This window comes from Amblyraja radiata, chromosome 17, assembly GCF_010909765.2.
Source record: "Amblyraja radiata isolate CabotCenter1 chromosome 17, sAmbRad1.1.pri, whole genome shotgun sequence".
Classification (NCBI taxonomy): Eukaryota; Metazoa; Chordata; class Chondrichthyes; order Rajiformes; family Rajidae; genus Amblyraja; species Amblyraja radiata.
The window spans coordinates 739252-756440 of NC_045972.1; the positions used below are offsets into that span (position 1 = coordinate 739252).

Below are 17189 nucleotides of genomic sequence, written 5' to 3' on the forward strand. Positions count from 1 at the left end.
GAGTAAGGGGAAAGGGAGGGAGCCAACTTGGGGAAGTAAGGGAAGGGAGATAGCCAGCTTGGAGGAGAAAGGGGATGGTTGGTAGGCAGCTTGGGGTAGTAAGGGATGCGAGGTAGCCAGATTTGGCGAGTAACAGGAATGGGAGGTTGCCAGATTGGGGGAGTAAGGGGAATAGGAGTTTGCCTGCATGGGGGAGTAAGCGATGGGAGGCGACCAGCTTGGGAGTAAGCGATGGGAGGCAGCCAGCTTGGGGGAGTAAGGGATGGGAGGTAGGCAGCTTGGGGGAGTAAGGGTAAAGGGAGTAGCCAGCTTGGGGTAGTAAGTGGAATGGGAGTTTGCCAGCTTGGGGGAGTAAGGGGAATGGGAGTTTGCCAGCTTGGGGGAGTAAGGGAATGGAAGGTAGGCAGCTTGGGGGAGTAAGGGATGGGATGCAGCCAGCTTGGGGAGAAAGGGATGGGAGGTAGCCAGCCAACGCACTCCCGGTTACAGAGTCGCCGGTTCTGTTGCTGAGTCATTCCCGATGTTGCCGCTGCGGCTGGTGGTGTGTGGATGTCCGGCCCATCACTGGTCATTGTCATGTGTAGGTGTGCTCTGTGAGTGGGTGTGGGGGTGGGTGTACTGTGAACCCTGGTGTTGCTGTACCTGTCATTGGTGAATGATCACTTTATTTTACTCTGCCATCAGAAACTGTACAAATGCCCCGTCACTGTACAAGACATTCCCGGCCCCCATGGCTGCAGCCACCCACACCAGCTGTCTCTCTGCATGGATGATGCCCGACCTGCCGAGTCTTTGCAGCGTTCTTCTCTGAGCTGACCATTTAACATGGACGTATTAGTCTCCACACAGGAATTTAAAGCGGGGGGGGGGGGGGGGGGGGGGGGGGGAGTCACTACACCGGGGTGGGTTGGTCACCACACTCGGGGGGGGGGGGGGGGGGGGGGGGGGGGGGGGGTGGGGGGGGGGGTGGTTCCCTGCACACAGACCCAACACCAGGAGCAGGGGACCCTATCCCTGTGGGGCAGGAGGGAGGCCACTCAGTCCATGATGCTGGTGGTATGTGTTGACATTGTGAGGGGAGGGGACCGGACGGGGGTGGGGGGGGGGGAGTCGCCCTGCCTATCCCCAGTGGGTGGAAGGGGTGTACAGGCAGGGAACTGACCGCAGCAGGATGCAGGTTACACATTCCCACCCCAACCCTCTGGCCGACCCCCTTGCTCCATCCCTCCCATCCCCACCAAGAGTCGCCAGTTCCGTTGCTGAGCTGAGCCCCTCTGCCGTGGATTTGCCGAGATGGAGTCGGGTGCTGCATCATTCCGTGTTGCCTCTGCGATGGGCGGTGTGTGGACGGCCAGCTCATCACTGGTCACTGTCTCCAGGGCTGGTTACTGCTGCTGGCCCCCACTACTGGTCACTGGTGGCTGTAGGTGTGGATGGCCTCACACCAGTGTCTACTCTCAGTGGAACATCAATGGAACGTTCTTCATCCTGCTGGCCGAGACAACACGGGTGTCAGAGGCCTGACACGGGGAGGGGGGAGTAAGCCATGGCAGGGGGTCAGGGATAGGGATTGGGGAGATGGGAGATCGGGGATCAGGGTGGGGTGTGAGGGGGGAGGAGAGCGGGTCGAGGAGGCAAATGGATGGGGTCCAGGGGCAGCAGCCGTGGGTGTTGGGGGCAGGGGCTGGGGTGTGGGAGGGGGGGGGAATGTTCTGTGCCATGGGGGCAACACCAGGCTGTGGGGGATACACACGTTGCCTGCCGAGGGGCTGAGGCTGCCCCATCCATACTCACCGCTGCTGCAGGTCCAGGACGGGCAGGGCCTGCGGCTCCTCCTTCCCCACGCTGCCACCCCTCGTTCTCCGCCGCACTTTGTGCTTCTTGTGTTTCTTCTTCTAGAGAGCAACAGAGAAACAACGGTTCACTGGCTGCTGTGCACCCCATCACTGCCCCGCTCCCCCACCCCTCATCACACCTCCCTCCCCCACCCCCCAGCACCACACCTCCCTCTCCCACCCCCCAGCATCACATCTCCCTCCCCCACCCCCCAGCACCACACCTCCCTCTCCCACCCCCCAGCACCAGCACCACACCTCCCTCCCCCACCCCCCAGCACACCTCCCTCCCCCACCCCCCAGCACACCTCCCTCCCCCTCTCCCCAGCACACCTCCCTCCCCCACCCCCCAGCACCACACCTCCCTCCCCCACCCCCCAGCACCACACCTCCCTCTCCCACCCCCCAGCACCACACCTCCCTCCCCCCACCCCCAGCACCAGCCCACCCTCCCCCCCCCCCCAGCACCACACCACACCCCTCCCCCCACTCCCCCAGCACCCCCCCTCACCTCCCCACCCCCCCCCACACCTCCCTCCCCCTCTCCCAGCCACCCCTCCCCCCACCCCCCTCACCAACCCCCCCTCCCCCCCACCCCCCAGCACCACACCTCCCTCTCCACCACCCCGCCCAGCACCACCACCACACCTCCCTCCCCACCCCCCCAGCACACCTCCCTCCCCCACCCCCCAGCACACCTCCCTCCCCTCTCCCCAGAACACTCCCTCCCCCAACACCCCCAGCACCAAACCTTCCCTCCCCCACCCCCCAGCACCACCCCTCCCTCTCCCACCCCCCAGCACCAGCACCACACCTCCCTCCCCCACCCCCCAGCACACCTCCCTCCCCCACCCCCCAGCACACCTCCCTCCCCCTCTCCCCAGCACACCTCCCTCCCCCACCCCCCAGCACACCTCCCTCCCCCACCCCCCAGCACCACACCTCCCTCCCCCACCCCCCAGCACCACACCTCCCTCCCCGTGCGGTGTGAGTACTGAGGGAGTGTCCCCACCAGTGGCCCTCCCCAGCACTGACCGACTCCTTCTTCTGCTTCTTCCCTTTCCGTCGGTCTTTGTGCTTCTTCTGCTCCCGCTCCTCCCGCTGCGAGCCACTGCTGTGCTTCTCTCTCCTTCGCTCCTCTCGGTTTGCGGCGCCACCACTGTGCCTCTCCCTCTCCTCACTCTGTGTCTCCACGGTGACGGAGCCAGCCCCTGTGGTACAACAGGCCAAAGCCAGGAGAGTGTCATCCGGTGGAAACAGGCCCTTCCGATCCACTTGCCAATACCGACCAACATGCCCCATCTACACTAGTCTCACCTGCCTGTGTTTGGCCCATATCACTCTAGACTTGTCATATTCATGTACCTGTCTAATTGACCTCCTCGGGCAGCCCGTTCTATACACCAACCACCCTTTCTGTGAAAAGGTTACCCCTCAGATTCCTATCTTTCTTCCTTCACCTTAAACCTCTGTCCTCTGGTTCTCGAGGAATCAGCTAGGAGTTAGCTTTGGTCACCCTGCAAGTAGCTGGAACTCATGCTTAAACAGTGATACTGGCTCTTGCTCATAAAGTCGTTCAGCACGAAAAGAGGCCATTCGGCCCACCCTGTCCATGCCATCCCTGACAATTACATCGCCTGTAGCCTTTGACATTTCAGACACTTTGGGTGACTCTGCCTCCACCACCCTCCCACAATGTGTTCTGGTTACTCACCAGTCTCTGGCTGAGAATGATACACATCAACTCTCTTCGCCCCCTACCCTAAACCTGCAGCCTCGAGCTTCCACTACCTCTGATAGGGGGATACTTTTCCTGCAGTCTGCCCCATCCCATGGTTGTCTCCTGAGACAATGCCTCCTCTCCACATCCACCCCTCACAATGCGATATATCTCAATCCCCTCCCACTCTGGTAAACTTCAGCGATTACAAGCCTTACCGTGTCCAACTTCCTAGCTTCCCATTCCAGAATCTCAGACTTTCTGTATATTTCTCGTGCCGCACTCGCGGGTTTGTAGGGAGATGTTTCTCATTGTCCACCAGACCAGGAATCCGAGGATTTATGAAGTTGTATCATAACCTCCCAGCACAGTATGTTTGCTGCCCCTGTTAATTAGGGCATTCCATCCCATATGCCATCCTCCCCAGATTACATATCCATGTGACTGTTTTGGGGAACATTGGACTTGTGCACAGGTCCCCCCATTCTTCAGTGCTCCCATTCATGATACAGGTCCCAACCTACGCTACATTCTCAATATGCATCCCCTTGCTCTTGTCAGCATTCAATTCCATCTCACTCTACATCACCAACACCACTGCTTTCACCAAGATGCAGCACAAAACGCCACACGACATCCTTCTTCCCAGTGGCTATCAAACTGTACAACTACTCCCCCATCTGTCATGGGGTAGGCCGACTCCCCTCCCCCTCCCCTCCCCCCCCCCATCCGTGCACATCCCTAATCCTATCCCCTCATCACTTTAATTTCATGTTTTATGACTGTTGGCAGATCAGTTTCACTCCTGGGATAAAGTTCTATTGTATCGTAATGTTCGTGTTATCTGCAAGCTTACTTGTCTTTATTTCTACATCCCCATCCACATGAGTAATGGATCCCCCCCCCCCGCTCCCCACTTCGAGGCGTTTTCAGGGATCCCGGTCTCACCGTGAACCAGGGCTGGCGGCAGGCGTGGCCCAAACTCCTCGGCACCCACGGGTGTCTGCGGACTACGCGGTCGTGGCTGTGTCCCGCTGGAACCCTCTCCTCCTTCCAGCTGCTGCACCAAACCTGGCAACAGGAGACAGACCAAGCTCAACACAGGGAGCTATGCACAGGACCAGGTCAGAGAGGAAACAGCCACAAGATCTGATTCACACAGGCATCCAACACCAGCAATGTGATTGGTTGCAATTTGGGGAACTAGTTATTAGGTTGATAAACAACACATATTTCATAGTGAAGCTCCCTCTAAACGGTCCCCCCAGGGTGATACTCCCTCTGCACCATCCAGGGACTGTATGATGGCCTTCAAAAGCTGCAACTTCGACACAGACAGTCCTTGTTTATCTGGAGAATACTACTTCTGTTGCTTTCCTGGACACTGCTTAATTAAACCGTTCATTAAATGTGGGAATGCGCTGTTTACAGCAGCAATCGCAGCAAGATTTTGATTTATTAAGTAGCAATAACTTTAGTCGAGTCACTCCTCAAAGATAGACATAAAGAGCTGGAGTAACTCAGTGAGACAGGCAGCCTCGTTTTGGGTTGAGACCCTTCTTCAGCTAGTCAGGGGAAAGGGGAACAAGAGATATAGACAGTGATATAGAGAGATATAGAACACATTAATGAATGATATGCATCAAAGTAATGATGATAAAATAAACAGGCCACCGTTAGCTGTTTGCTCGGTGAGAACGGGAACCTGGTGCGACTTGGGTGGGGGAGGGATGGCAATAATGGTACTGTAATGGTCACTTGGTGTTAGTGAAATCAATATTCATACCACTGGGCTGTAAGATGCCCAAGCAAAATATGAGATGCTATTCCTCCAAATTACGATTAGCCTCACTCTGACAATGGAGGAGACCTAGGACAGAAAGTTCAGTGGGGATAGACATACAAATCTGAAGTAACTCAGGTCAGTGTAGGAATGAGAAGGGGAATTAAAGTGTCTGGCAACCGGGAGATCGGGTATGTCCAAGCGGACTGAGTGAAGGCGTTCAGCGAAACGATCGCCCAGTCTACGTTTGGTCTCGCTGATGCATAAGAGTCCACAGCTTGAACAGCAGATACAGTGCATGAGGTACAACTGAACCTCTGCCTAACCTGAAAGGGCTGTCTGGGTCCCTGGACAGAGTCGAGGGAGGAGGTATAGGGGCAGGTGTTGCATCTTCTGCGATTGCAGGGGAAGGTACCTGGGTTGGGTGGGAAGGGATGAGTTAACCAGAAAATTGCGGAGGGAATGGTCTCTGTGGAAGGCGGAAAGAGGTGGAGATGGGAAGATATATCTTGTGATGGGAGATGGCGAAAATGTTGGAGGATTATGTTGCATGCGACGGCTGATGGGGTGAAAGGTAAGGACTAGGGGAAATCTGTCTCTGTTGAGACTGGGAGGAGGGAGAGCAAGGGTGGAGCTGCAGGGTACCGAGGAGACACAAGCGGGAGAGGGGAACCCCCATTCCCTAAAGAATGAGGACATCTGTCTTGGTATGGAACATCTAATCTTGGATGCAGATGTGGCGTAGGCGGAGGAATTGGGAGTATGGGAGAGTCTTTGGTGAGAAGAGCAGGCTGTGAAGAAGTGGAATTAAGATAGATGCGGGTTATTCATTGAAATAATCTGACTTTTGAGGTAATTGGTACCTTTAAGGTGAGTGGGAAGTGTGTTTTCATAGTTAAATATGAACAGGCAGTGGCCCTGGTGGGGCTGCATTTCAGCTCAACATGTTTGCAAACTGGTAATTGGCACTATTGATCTTTCCAGCACGGTGATTAACTACTGGGATGTGATCATTCACAGCACTGACAGGAAGATTTGGATTTGGAAACTATTGATAACCTTCGTCAAGCCACTCTCGATATTTGGTCACCCAGTACGGAATGACGGTCGCTGTGGAAGGATTCACTCTGTTGTTTGCTCCTGGGCCAAGCCAAGATGGCCATTCGCAGGTCCGGGCAGCAGGCAGTCGAGGGTCCTACCCGAATCGGCTGTCTGCCCCTCTTCCGGCTCCAAGTCCGTGTCTGCGTGTCCCCGGAGAGGGAACACTCGATGCCCACGGGGACTCTGGAGGTCTTCTGTGAACGCTCTTCACCACGGGGGGGCCAGTGCGTCGTGTTAACGGATAATACTGTTGTAATTTGATGATTGATTGAATAATGTTTGTAAGTTGCTATTTGGCAGGACTGATCCTTCCAGTACTTGTGCTGTGATTATGAAATAAAGCAAAATAACGTTTCCTTGTATATTTTTTAAAAATGGGTCAAACACAGAGTGAAGCTCCCTGTGCACCGTCCAATCACACAAGGAGTGTTCACCCGACGCCGGAGTTCCAGCTTCACGGCAAGAGGGCCTGAAAACATCGGACTGGCTGCGGAGGGCACAAATAGGCCCCAACCTCGGGTGATCACAGAGGAAGAGGACTAAACTGTCTGGTGCCTTTCCCCACAGTGGAACATTTTGATTCTGTTGTGGGGGGACGTTTGTTGTTGAACTCTATAATGTGTTGTGTCAATTTTTATTTTTTAATCTTTTTCTATGGATGTACGGAAACTTATTATTTATTTTATGTAAAGCACTTTGGTTTCAACTCGAGTTGATGTAAAACGTGCTATATAAATAAAGCTTACTTACTTACAATCCCAGGGTAGGGGCAGGAATTGTCCCAGAACTCAGGCAGCCAGTTCTACCACAGTGGCCTGGAAAGGCAATGCTCCCTTACCCCCACCGTGTACCTGTGGTGGCGGATGCTTGGGGTGGACGAGGGGGAGGGATGGGAGCATCAGAAGGAGAGGAAAGCTAAGGAAAAGAAGCACCTCCAAACGGGACCCCTGGCAGTAGATAAACTCGTGCTCGCCTCTGAGCCTAGCCCAGGGAAGCCTAAGGAGAGCTGGAGAGGTTGAGCAGGTAGACAGTAGAGCGGAGGCAGAGGCTTCCGCAATGGAGCTCACTGTACCACCCGTGGCTGGAAGAGAAGGAGCCATGGGTCCTCCGATACGGACTAAGGCTCTGAAGTCCAGGGGGAATCTGAAGGGGGGCCCTCACCCCCTGTTGAGGTGGAGTACCCAGGGCACACTTCCTCTGTGCTGGAGCATGCCTCTGTAGTACAGGGACTACCTGAGGATGCCAACGCACAACCCATGGGTGCAGTTCCCCCAGAGAACGCGTCCCCTGGCTTAGAGGATGACCAGGGGCAGCCTGAAGGGGGAGACTTGAGTGTGGGGGTGGGTCTCCAGACTATATTCCCAGATGAGGGGTGTGCTGCACCACCGGCTGAGGAAGTAGGGAAGACTCCAGGAACATCAGCCCTTGAAGATCACAGTGAGGTGATTCCCCTGGTGGTGGAGGACGGGGACTCTCTGGGTGACGGTGCTGGGGCGGGTACCCTGGGTGCGGAGGAGGGCAGGGTAGTTTCGGAGTGTGGACTCTAGACAGGCCCGCTTACTGCCAGCCTGGAGACTTGCTCCAACTTCATTGTCCCAGCCGGTTACAGAGGGCGGTGGGAGTCTGCGGGAGACTGGCCATTTACCAGGTAGCTTGTCACAGTCAGAGGTCGGTACCTGCCCCCGTCACTGATCCTGGGGGTGGGATGGTGACGGAGGAGGGACCGTGTGATGTGGCCGGCATGCCCACGTCACAGGGAGGGGTGAGCGAGGCGGCTGAGAGTAGGAACTGTCCGGACTCAGACTCGGACATTGAGTGCGAGGAGGGGGGGGGGTGACGCAGACTCCGTCGACAGTGAGTTAACGGACTGCCCTACCCGCAGCCCCGTGTCTCGACTTGTAGTCTGGGAAATCCAGAAGTTCTTGAATGACTCCAGAGGGACTAGGAATGGCGGAGTTGGCTGCTGACCGCTGGTGGGACCTGACGGGACCCATGCAGTTCATTTATGCCATCCTTTAAAAGGGGAAAGAGGTGGGTCTAACGAAAAAACCCACCTGGCTTCTGGAGTGGGAAGGGGGGGGTCTACATGAGCCATCTTAACTCCAATTCGAGTGGAGTGGCTTTCCTGTTGGCCCCATCTTTCCAGCCGGAGATTCTCAAGGTGCAGAAGGTTGCTGTAACTGGTGTGCGCCTGCATGGCGTGCGCCTGCATGGCGTGCGCCTGGATGGCGTGCCGTTGACTTTATCAATGTCTACGACCCCAAGATCAGCGCAATGCAGACATGCCTAACCCGGGACGTGACTATTTTGTTGAATACCATCGACCGTGGGGAGTGTGTTTTCCTTGGGGGAGATTTTAATTGTACCCTCGAGGCGAGATATCGCTCTGGCGTTCAGCGTGACCCAGCAGCAATAAGGGAGCTGGTAGACTTTTTTGAGCTGGTCGATGCGTGACGGAATTTCCATCCTGACTCTAGTGCCTTCTCGTACAGGTTTGAGGGTGGTCGTTCCCGTATTGAACGCTTGTACATTTCCAAGGCCGATGTCTCTTGTGTCTCGGTGCCGTGCTCGGACCACTGCCTGGTGCGAGTGGACTTTATCCCAGCGCGCACGTGGGCAGGGTCCGCATACTGGCATTTAAATAACCAGCTGCTGGAGGATCGCCGATTCCGAGATTCATTCAGGCAGTTCTGGGTGAAGTGGAGAGAGAGGCAGGGGCGTTTCCTTTCCCTAAGGCAGTGGTGGGATGTGGGGAAGGTCTACGTCCGTCTGTTTTGCCAGGACTATGCGAGGGGGTCGACCAAGGGGCGGGGCTCCGAGATCAGACGGCTTGAGAGAGAGTTGCTCGACTCGGAATCTCGCCTGGATCGGGCTGGTGGGGACTCGCGTGAGTGGCGGGTGTACCAGGAGAAGGGAGCGCTGAGGGACTTGGAGCTTGGAAGGTCCCGGGGCGCGTATGTGAGATGTTGCATGATCTGGACTGTGCCTCCCCATTTTCCTTCTCTCTGGAGAAGTGGCGAGGAGCCCGCAGGCAGCTCATTGAGTTTCTTGCAGATGATGGCTCCTCTGTCACAGATCCAGAGCATCGGTGCCTCGGTTCGGTCTTTCTACAGAACTCTGTTCTCCGCGGGTACATCTAGTGGGGATGCACAGGGGGTCCTGTGGGAGGGCTTACTCATAGTGGGCAAAGAGGTGGCTGAGCACCTCGATGATCCCTTAACTCTGGAGGAGCTGACTGCTACCCTGCATCAACTCAGGGGGGGGGGGGGGGGGGGGGGGGGGGGGGGGCTAGTCTCCAGGTCTGGACGAGCTGACGGAGTTTCTTAGAGCCTTCTGCCATGTCCTGGGGGATGACTATATGACGGTCCTGGGCAAGAGCCTGGCGACTGGGGAGATGCCCTTCTCGTGGCGCAGGACCGTCCTTGTCCTGCTGCCCAAGAAGGGCGATCTCCGCCTGTTGAAGAACTGGTGCCCGGTCTCTCTCCTCAGCACAGAACACAAAGTCTTTGCACAGGCAATGGCGAACCGCCTGGGTCCCGTGCTGTCCCAAGTGATCAATCCAGACCAGTCCTACACAGTCCCGGGCCGGTCCATCCATCCAGGACAATATCCATCTGGTCTGGGACCTGATCCATCTATCCCAGGGGGCTGGACAGTCAGTCGCCTTTCTCTCCCTTGACCAGAAGGCGTTTGACAGGGTAGATCACAACTACCTTTTTGGGACTGTGCAGGCGTTCGGATTTGGACCGCACTTCCTGGCCCGAGTCCGGCTTTTATACACTGCTGCAGAATGCCTTGTTATGGTCAACGGCTCTTTGTTGGCCCCCATTCACTTTAGGAGGGGGGTACGTCAGGGATGTCCCATGTCCGGCCAGCTGTATTCCGTCTGTGTAGAGCCATTCCTGTGCCTTCTCCGGAGGCGGTTGACAGGCTTGGCTTTACCGGGGCCGGGGATGGAGGTGGTTCTCTCGGACTACGCCGATGATGTCCTTCTGATGTTCACCAACCCTGTTGACCTGCGGAGGATGCGTGAGTGCCAGCAGGTTTTCTCGGCTGCTTCCTCCGCCAGGATCAACAGGGGGGAAATCTTCTAGTCTCTTGGTGGGTCAGTGGGAGGTGGACTCCCTGCCGGAGATGACAGTTAATGCGTGGAGCACCACGCACCTCCTCTACCTGGGGGTGTACCCGAGTCCCACTGAGGGGGCTTGGCCAGCGGACTGGCAGGAGCTAGAGGCGAAAGTCGTTGCCTGGCTAGGGCGTTGGTCAGTCCTCCTTGACGTGCTCTCTTACGTGCACATGGCTGTGGCCTGTAACAGGTACTTGAGCCGGTTCACGGACTCGCTGTAATTGTTATATGGTTACCGGGGGAGAGCATTGGTCACAAACCATCTGGTGGCCTCTATGTTGGGGTACCAGCTGGCCACTCTGGTCCCACCCTCTTTGTTTGTCACCATGATCCAGAGGAGGTTGGTCAACTTCTTCTGGGGAGATATGAATCATTGGGTCTTTGCTGGGGTTCGGAGCCTCCTGTTGGAGGTGGGCGGTCAGGCGCTGGTTTGCGTCCGTACCCAGGTGGTGGCTCTCCGTCTCAGGATGCTGCGTAGGTATATGTATTCCGAGTGTCCTCCTAGATGGCAAGCGCTGGCGACTGACTTTTTCCGCCAGGGTCGCTGCCTTCAGGAGGGCACACAGCTCCCGGTAGCGGGCATCAGTTGACACGTTGAGCGGGATTGCCTGGCTTTTATCAAGATATATTTATAGCCAAGAATCTGGTCACTTTCAGCCAGGGCGCTGCTCCACAGGGGGAGGGGGGTGTTGTAGCTGTGAGGGTGGCCAGTCCTCACCCTGTCACGGTGGGCGTCGAGGAGAGGCGTGTGCGTGGAGCGATTCCGGCCGAGCTTAACCCCGCTCCATCGGAATTGCTCATAGGACCTACGCCCCGGGTCCCTTCCTGAGAGCCGGCCCCACACAACATGAGCCGCCTTTCCGAGATGCCTAGCATGCCGTTCTGTGACATGGTGAGGCGCGTACTCTACAGGCTGCTCCTGCACACTCTACACTTCCTCGCCCTCGTCTTCCGTCCGAACACGCCCTGGCGGCCCGTGTCACCACCTGACGGCGGGAGTGGTCCTCAGTGGAGGTCTCTCTATAAGGGAGTCCTCCCCCTTTACATCGGGGCCTGGGGTGGAGAGTGTTGCATGTGGCCGTGGTCTGTAACAGGTACTTGAGCCGGTTCACGGTCCCGCCAGCCGCCTGTCACTTCTGCGGTGAGGAAGAGACCGTGTTCCATTTGTACGTGCAGTGTGAGAGGTTGCAGCCCCTGTTCGACTATCTGAAGAGGCTGTTTCTCAAATATTGGCTACATTTTAGCCCCACACTCCTGATATTTGGACACCCGGTACAGAGGGGGGAGGGTCGGGAGTCCATCTGCTCCTTGGCCTGGCCAAGATGGCCATTGGCGGGTACAGACAGCGGGTAGTCAACAGCCGCACCAATGTTGGCTGCCTGCCCCTTTGCCGGGCCTATATCCGTGCCCACGCGTCCCTGGAGAGGGAACACGCAGTGTCCACGGGGACAGGAGGTTTTCCGTGAACGCTGGTCGCCGCGGGAGATGGAGTGTATTGTTGTGTATTGTTGTTGCTGTGCAGGTGATGAGAACATTAGAGACAAGAGCAGTGTGAGTGTGGAGGTGTGGGCATACCTGGCAGAGTGCGGGTGGGAGCAGCCTGGTGACTAGGCTGTGCTGCCTCTTCAGCCTCCGCAGGGGCCTCCGTCTGATTGGCGTCCTCATCCTCGGAGGAGGAAGACGAGGACCTTTCCTCGGAGGAACTGGCAAAGACGGCTTTGAAGAGGTCCATGGCTGGCCGGCTGTCCTCCTCCTCAGTATCAGCCTGCACGGAGAGTGGAGGGTAACTTTACACTTAGAGTCATGGAGTGATACAGTGTGGAAACAGGCCCTTTGGCCCAACTTGTCCACACCGGCCAACATGTCCCGGCTACACTAGTCCCACCTGCCTGCGCTTGGTCCATATCCCTCCAAACCCGTTCTATCCATGTACCTGTCTGTTTCTTAAATGATGGGATAGTCCCAGCCTCAACTACCTCCTCTGGCAGCTCGTTCCATACACCCACCACCCTTTGTGTGAAAGTTACCCCTCATAGTCCTATTAAATCTTTTCCCCTTCACCTTGAACCGATGTCCTCTGGTCCTCGATTCCCCTATTCTGGGCAAGAGACTGTGCATTTACCCGATCTATTCCTCTCATGATTTTATATGATTTTACACCTCTATAAGATCACCCCTCATCCTCCTGCGCTCCAAGGAATAGAGGCCCAGCCTACTCAACCTCTCCCTATAGCTCACACTCTCTTGTCCTGGCAAAATCCTCATAAATCTTCTATGAACCCTTTCAAGCTTGACAATATCTTCCCTATAACATGGTGCCCAGAACTGAACACAATACTCCAATTGCGGTCTTACCAACGTCTTATACAACTACAACATGACCTCCTAACTTCTGTACTCAATGATGAAAGCCAAAGTGCCAAAAGCCTTTATGACCACCTTATCCACCTACAACTCCGCCATCAAGGAACCATGCACCTGTACCCCTAGATCCCTCTGCTCTACAACACTACCCAGAGGCCTACCATTCACTGTGTAGATCCTGCTCTTATTAGATGTCCCAAAATGCAACACCTCACATTTCTCTGTATTCCATCAACCATTTCTTAGCCTACCTGGCCAATCGATCCAGATCCTGCTGCAATATTTCACAACCATCTTCACTTTCTGCAACACCACTCACTTGTGTATCATCAGCAAACTTGCTAATCTTGCCCTTTATGTTCTGATCCAAATCATTGATGTAGATGACAAACAGTAACGGGCCCAGTCACACCACTAGTCACAGACCTCCAGTCCGAGAAGCAACCTTCCACCATCACCCTCTGCTTCCTTCCATGGAGCTAATTTGCTATCCATTCAGCAGAACCTTGTCGAATGCTTTACTGAAATCCATGTATAAATCCATCTACAGCTCTGCCTGCATCGACATTTTTAGTCACGTCTTCAAAAAACTAAATCAGATTTATGTGACACGACCTCCCACGTACAAAACCATACTGACTATCCCTAATCAGCCCTTGCCCATCCAAATGCCTATATCAGTAACTTTCTAACTGCAGATGTTAAGCTCACCAGCCTTTAGTTCCCAGCATTTTCCCTGCAACCTTCTTGATTAGAGGCACAACATTTTCCCCCCTCCAGTCTTCCGGCACCTCTCCTGTATTTAAGGACGACTCGTAAATTTCAACCCGGGCTTCTGCAATTTCCTCTCTAGTTTCCCACACTGTCCTTGGATATATCTGATCAGGCCCTGGAGTTTAGTCTAGCTTCACCACTTCTTCGACGGTAACACTGACTGCTCTCAAGACACTTCCATTGATTGCCCCAAGTTCCTCCGTCCTACTGTCTTTCTCCTCGGTAAATACAGAGGAGAAATACTCATTGAGAGACTTTAGAGATACAGTGCAGAAACAAGCTCTTCACCCACCCAGTCCACACCCACCCAGTCCACACCCACCCAGTCCACACCCACCCAGTCCACACCCACACCCACCCAGTCCACACCCACCCAGTCCACACCCACCCAGTCCACACCCACCCAGTCCACACCCACACCCACCCAGTCCACACCCGCCCAGTCCACACCCACCCAGTCCACACCCACCAGCGATCCCCGTACACTAGAACTATCCTACATGATAGGGACAATTTACAATTTACAGAAGCCAATTAACCTACAAACCTGCATGTCTTTGAAATGTAGGAGGAAACTGGAGAAAACCCACATGGTCACAGGGAGAACATACAAACTCCGTACAGACAGCGACCATAGTCAGCGACCATCGAACCTGGGTCTCTGGCGCTCTAAGGCAGCAACGTTATTGCTGCCCAATGTGTCAGCCTATCACCCTCACAACCGCAAACAAGCCCACACCGCAGGCCCGGCAAAGACCAGAGGGCTGGGGCTGGGGCCGGAGGGGTGGAGGGACTGTGACTGTTTGAGGGGGGTGGGGAAAGAAGGGCCCGGGCAGTGTGGGTGGGAAGAGGCCTGACAGAAGCAGTGGCTGGGAGATCAGGGACAAGAGTGACGGCATGGCAGGGGTCATCGCTGGGGACAGGTGTGGGGTGGAGGTGGGGTAAACAGGTGGTCTGAAGAAGGGTCCCGACACAAGACTACATCCGTCCACCCCCCCACGGATGATGCCTGACCCGCTGAGCTCCTCCTGACTTTGTGCGATTTCTTACGTTGCACAGCTGGCGGGCTACGGCAGGAGCTCTCTCAGTCACAGCCCACAGGACAGCAGCAGAATCAGACCACTCGGCCCAGCGCGTCCGTTCCACCATCCATGGCTTATGTATCTTACCCTCGCAGCCCTATTCTGCCTTGGCCCCGTAACCCTTGACTCCCATCCCAGTAACGGCATGTATCTGCCTGGGTTGGCCCTGCTGCACCTTGTCATGGGGCAGGCATGCTGGCGGCTCCTCTCCCCCGTGTGGGGTGGTGCTGTCCCCTGGGGCCGAGGCCGGGATTGCAGGGCCCGCTCCATCCTCCTCCATGTTCTCTGCACTCACGTCCCACCTGGAACGCCGCTTGCCCTCCACTCCTGCTGAACACAGCAGACACAGTGAGTGGGTAAAACTGGCCCAGCTCCTCACACCCACACCCCACCTCACCTCCCCCCATCCCTCCACACCCCCCCCCCCCCACCTCACACCCCCCCCCGCCTCACTACACCCCCCCCCGCCTCACTACAACCCCACCCCCCACCTCCGGTCCCACCTCACATCCCTCATCCCACCCCACACACCCCCGCCCCACCCCACAACCCCACCTCACACCCCACGTCCCACACACCCCACTCCCTCCCCCGTCCTCCAACACCCCCCCCCACCTCACCACCCCCCACCTCACACCATCCTTCGCCACCTCACTACCACCCTTCCCTCCACACCCCCCCGCCCCAACCTGCACCCCACACCCCCACCCCGCCCACCCCTCCTTCCACCCGCCCCCCCCCCACCTCCCCATCTCCCCCACACATCCCCCCACCCCAACCTCACACCCCCCGTCCCACCACACCCCACACCCCCCCGCCCCACCCCACCTCACACCCCCCGTCCCACCACACCCCACACCCCCCCCGCCCCACCTCACCTCAGCCCCACCCACACCCTCTCCACCCTGACCACACCCACCCCCTCCACTCTGCCCCACCCCCACCCTGACCTACCCCCCCCCCCACCCACAACCCCCTCCACTCTGCCTCCCCCCACCCTGCCCCCCCCCCCCACACTGACCAACCCCCCACCCTGCCCCCCCCACCCACCAGCTTTGACCAACCCCTGGGGAAGGAGCAGCTTGGTCTTTATCTTCACCCCAACAATTGTGGAGACCTGGATTCACCTCCTCCTGGCCGTCTCACCCCGTAACATACAACCCTGCTCAGGGCAACATCCCTTCATAGCTTGCTTCCCACTTCCAGCAGCATCCATCCCAGTAAACCCCCTCCCCCCACCTTCCGGGGCCATGCTGTCATCCCACAAACATCAGCCCCACTGCCCTGAGGTAGTCCATGCCACTCACTGTCCACAGGCCTTTTGGCTGCTTGCTGTATCGTGGCTAAAGAAGCTTTCCTGAATGCTGCGGCCCGTGTACCCACCCCCCTCCACACTGCATGTATGTTGCTGCCTGTCAGGGTGCAATGCCCCCACTCACTGGAGGATTTGCCCGCGCGCTGCGCTCCGCTTGGCTGCACCGTGCCGCTGGGTGCAGCAACTGTGGGGACAGTTAGGAAGTTGAACACCGAATACTTGTCTCGCTTCACCTTTAGCAGTCCAACATTTGTGGACCTGTAGAAATAAAACATGACAAATGTGAGATGTCGCAAAGCATGGATACAGGCAAATACAGGTTTACAAAGAAAGATACAAAGTGCTGGAGTAACTCAGCGGGTCAGGCAGCATCTCTGGGGTCGAAAGAAAAGGCCCTGACCCGAAGCGTCACCATTCCATGTTCTCCAGCGGTGCTGCCTGACCTGCTGAGTTACTGGAGCATTTGGGTGTCGCAAAGCAGTTCCCTCAGGTAATCAAACAAATCCCAAGTATGCAGGTTGAAGTAATAACTGGCCACCGGAACTCATCGCAGGAGTTGAAGGGATTGAGTAAATAGAACAGCAATGCAGTTAATCCCATGTGTCCACCAGTGTACGTACTCAGGGTGGAGGTCTAGGGGTTATGGTCACGGGTTATGGGGAGAAGGCAGGAGAATGGGGTAGAGAGGGAAATATAGATCAGCCATGATTAGACGATGGGCTCAAGAGCCTACCTCTGCTCCAACATGAATCTGTGATTAACCCCACATGGCCATGTCCACTGTATGTACCCCAACGGGAGTAATCCCACACGCGTGTGCATCACGGTACATACCCAGGGTAGGGGTCGGGAACGTTGAATCTCTTGCACAGCAGCTTCTCCGGATGCCACTCAAACTTGTCTCGGGTCAGCGTCCCAAACATATTCATTGTCACCGCAGCGTCTTTATCCTGGACGTCACTCTGTGCCAAGAGAGCAGCGTCAGTGGGGCAGCTGGGGAGGGGGCACTGCGGGGGAGGGGGCACTGCGGGGGAGGGGGCACTGCGGGGGAGGGGGCAATGCGGGGGAGGGGGCACTGCGGGGGAGGGG

General features: G+C 56.5%; 1 protein-coding gene across 1 annotated transcript in view; it reads right to left on the minus strand.

Annotated features, from left to right (window-relative positions):
* Nucleotides 1-1108: 1108 nt before the first annotated feature.
* The window catches only part of faap24 (FA core complex associated protein 24), a 100342-nt gene continuing 84261 nt past the window's right edge, over nucleotides 1109-17189 (minus strand). The window contains exons 5-12 of the mRNA XM_033036496.1: nucleotides 16935-17141; nucleotides 16225-16358; nucleotides 14961-15115; nucleotides 12141-12330; nucleotides 4504-4626; nucleotides 2871-3046; nucleotides 1795-1895; nucleotides 1109-1491 (exon numbers count right to left, since the gene is read on the minus strand). Coding sequence (XP_032892387.1) covers nucleotides 1458-1491; nucleotides 1795-1895; nucleotides 2871-3046; nucleotides 4504-4626; nucleotides 12141-12330; nucleotides 14961-15115; nucleotides 16225-16358; nucleotides 16935-17141 — 1120 coding nt within the window. The 3' untranslated portion in view covers nucleotides 1109-1457. The remainder of the gene's footprint in view (nucleotides 1492-1794; nucleotides 1896-2870; nucleotides 3047-4503; nucleotides 4627-12140; nucleotides 12331-14960; nucleotides 15116-16224; nucleotides 16359-16934; nucleotides 17142-17189) is intronic.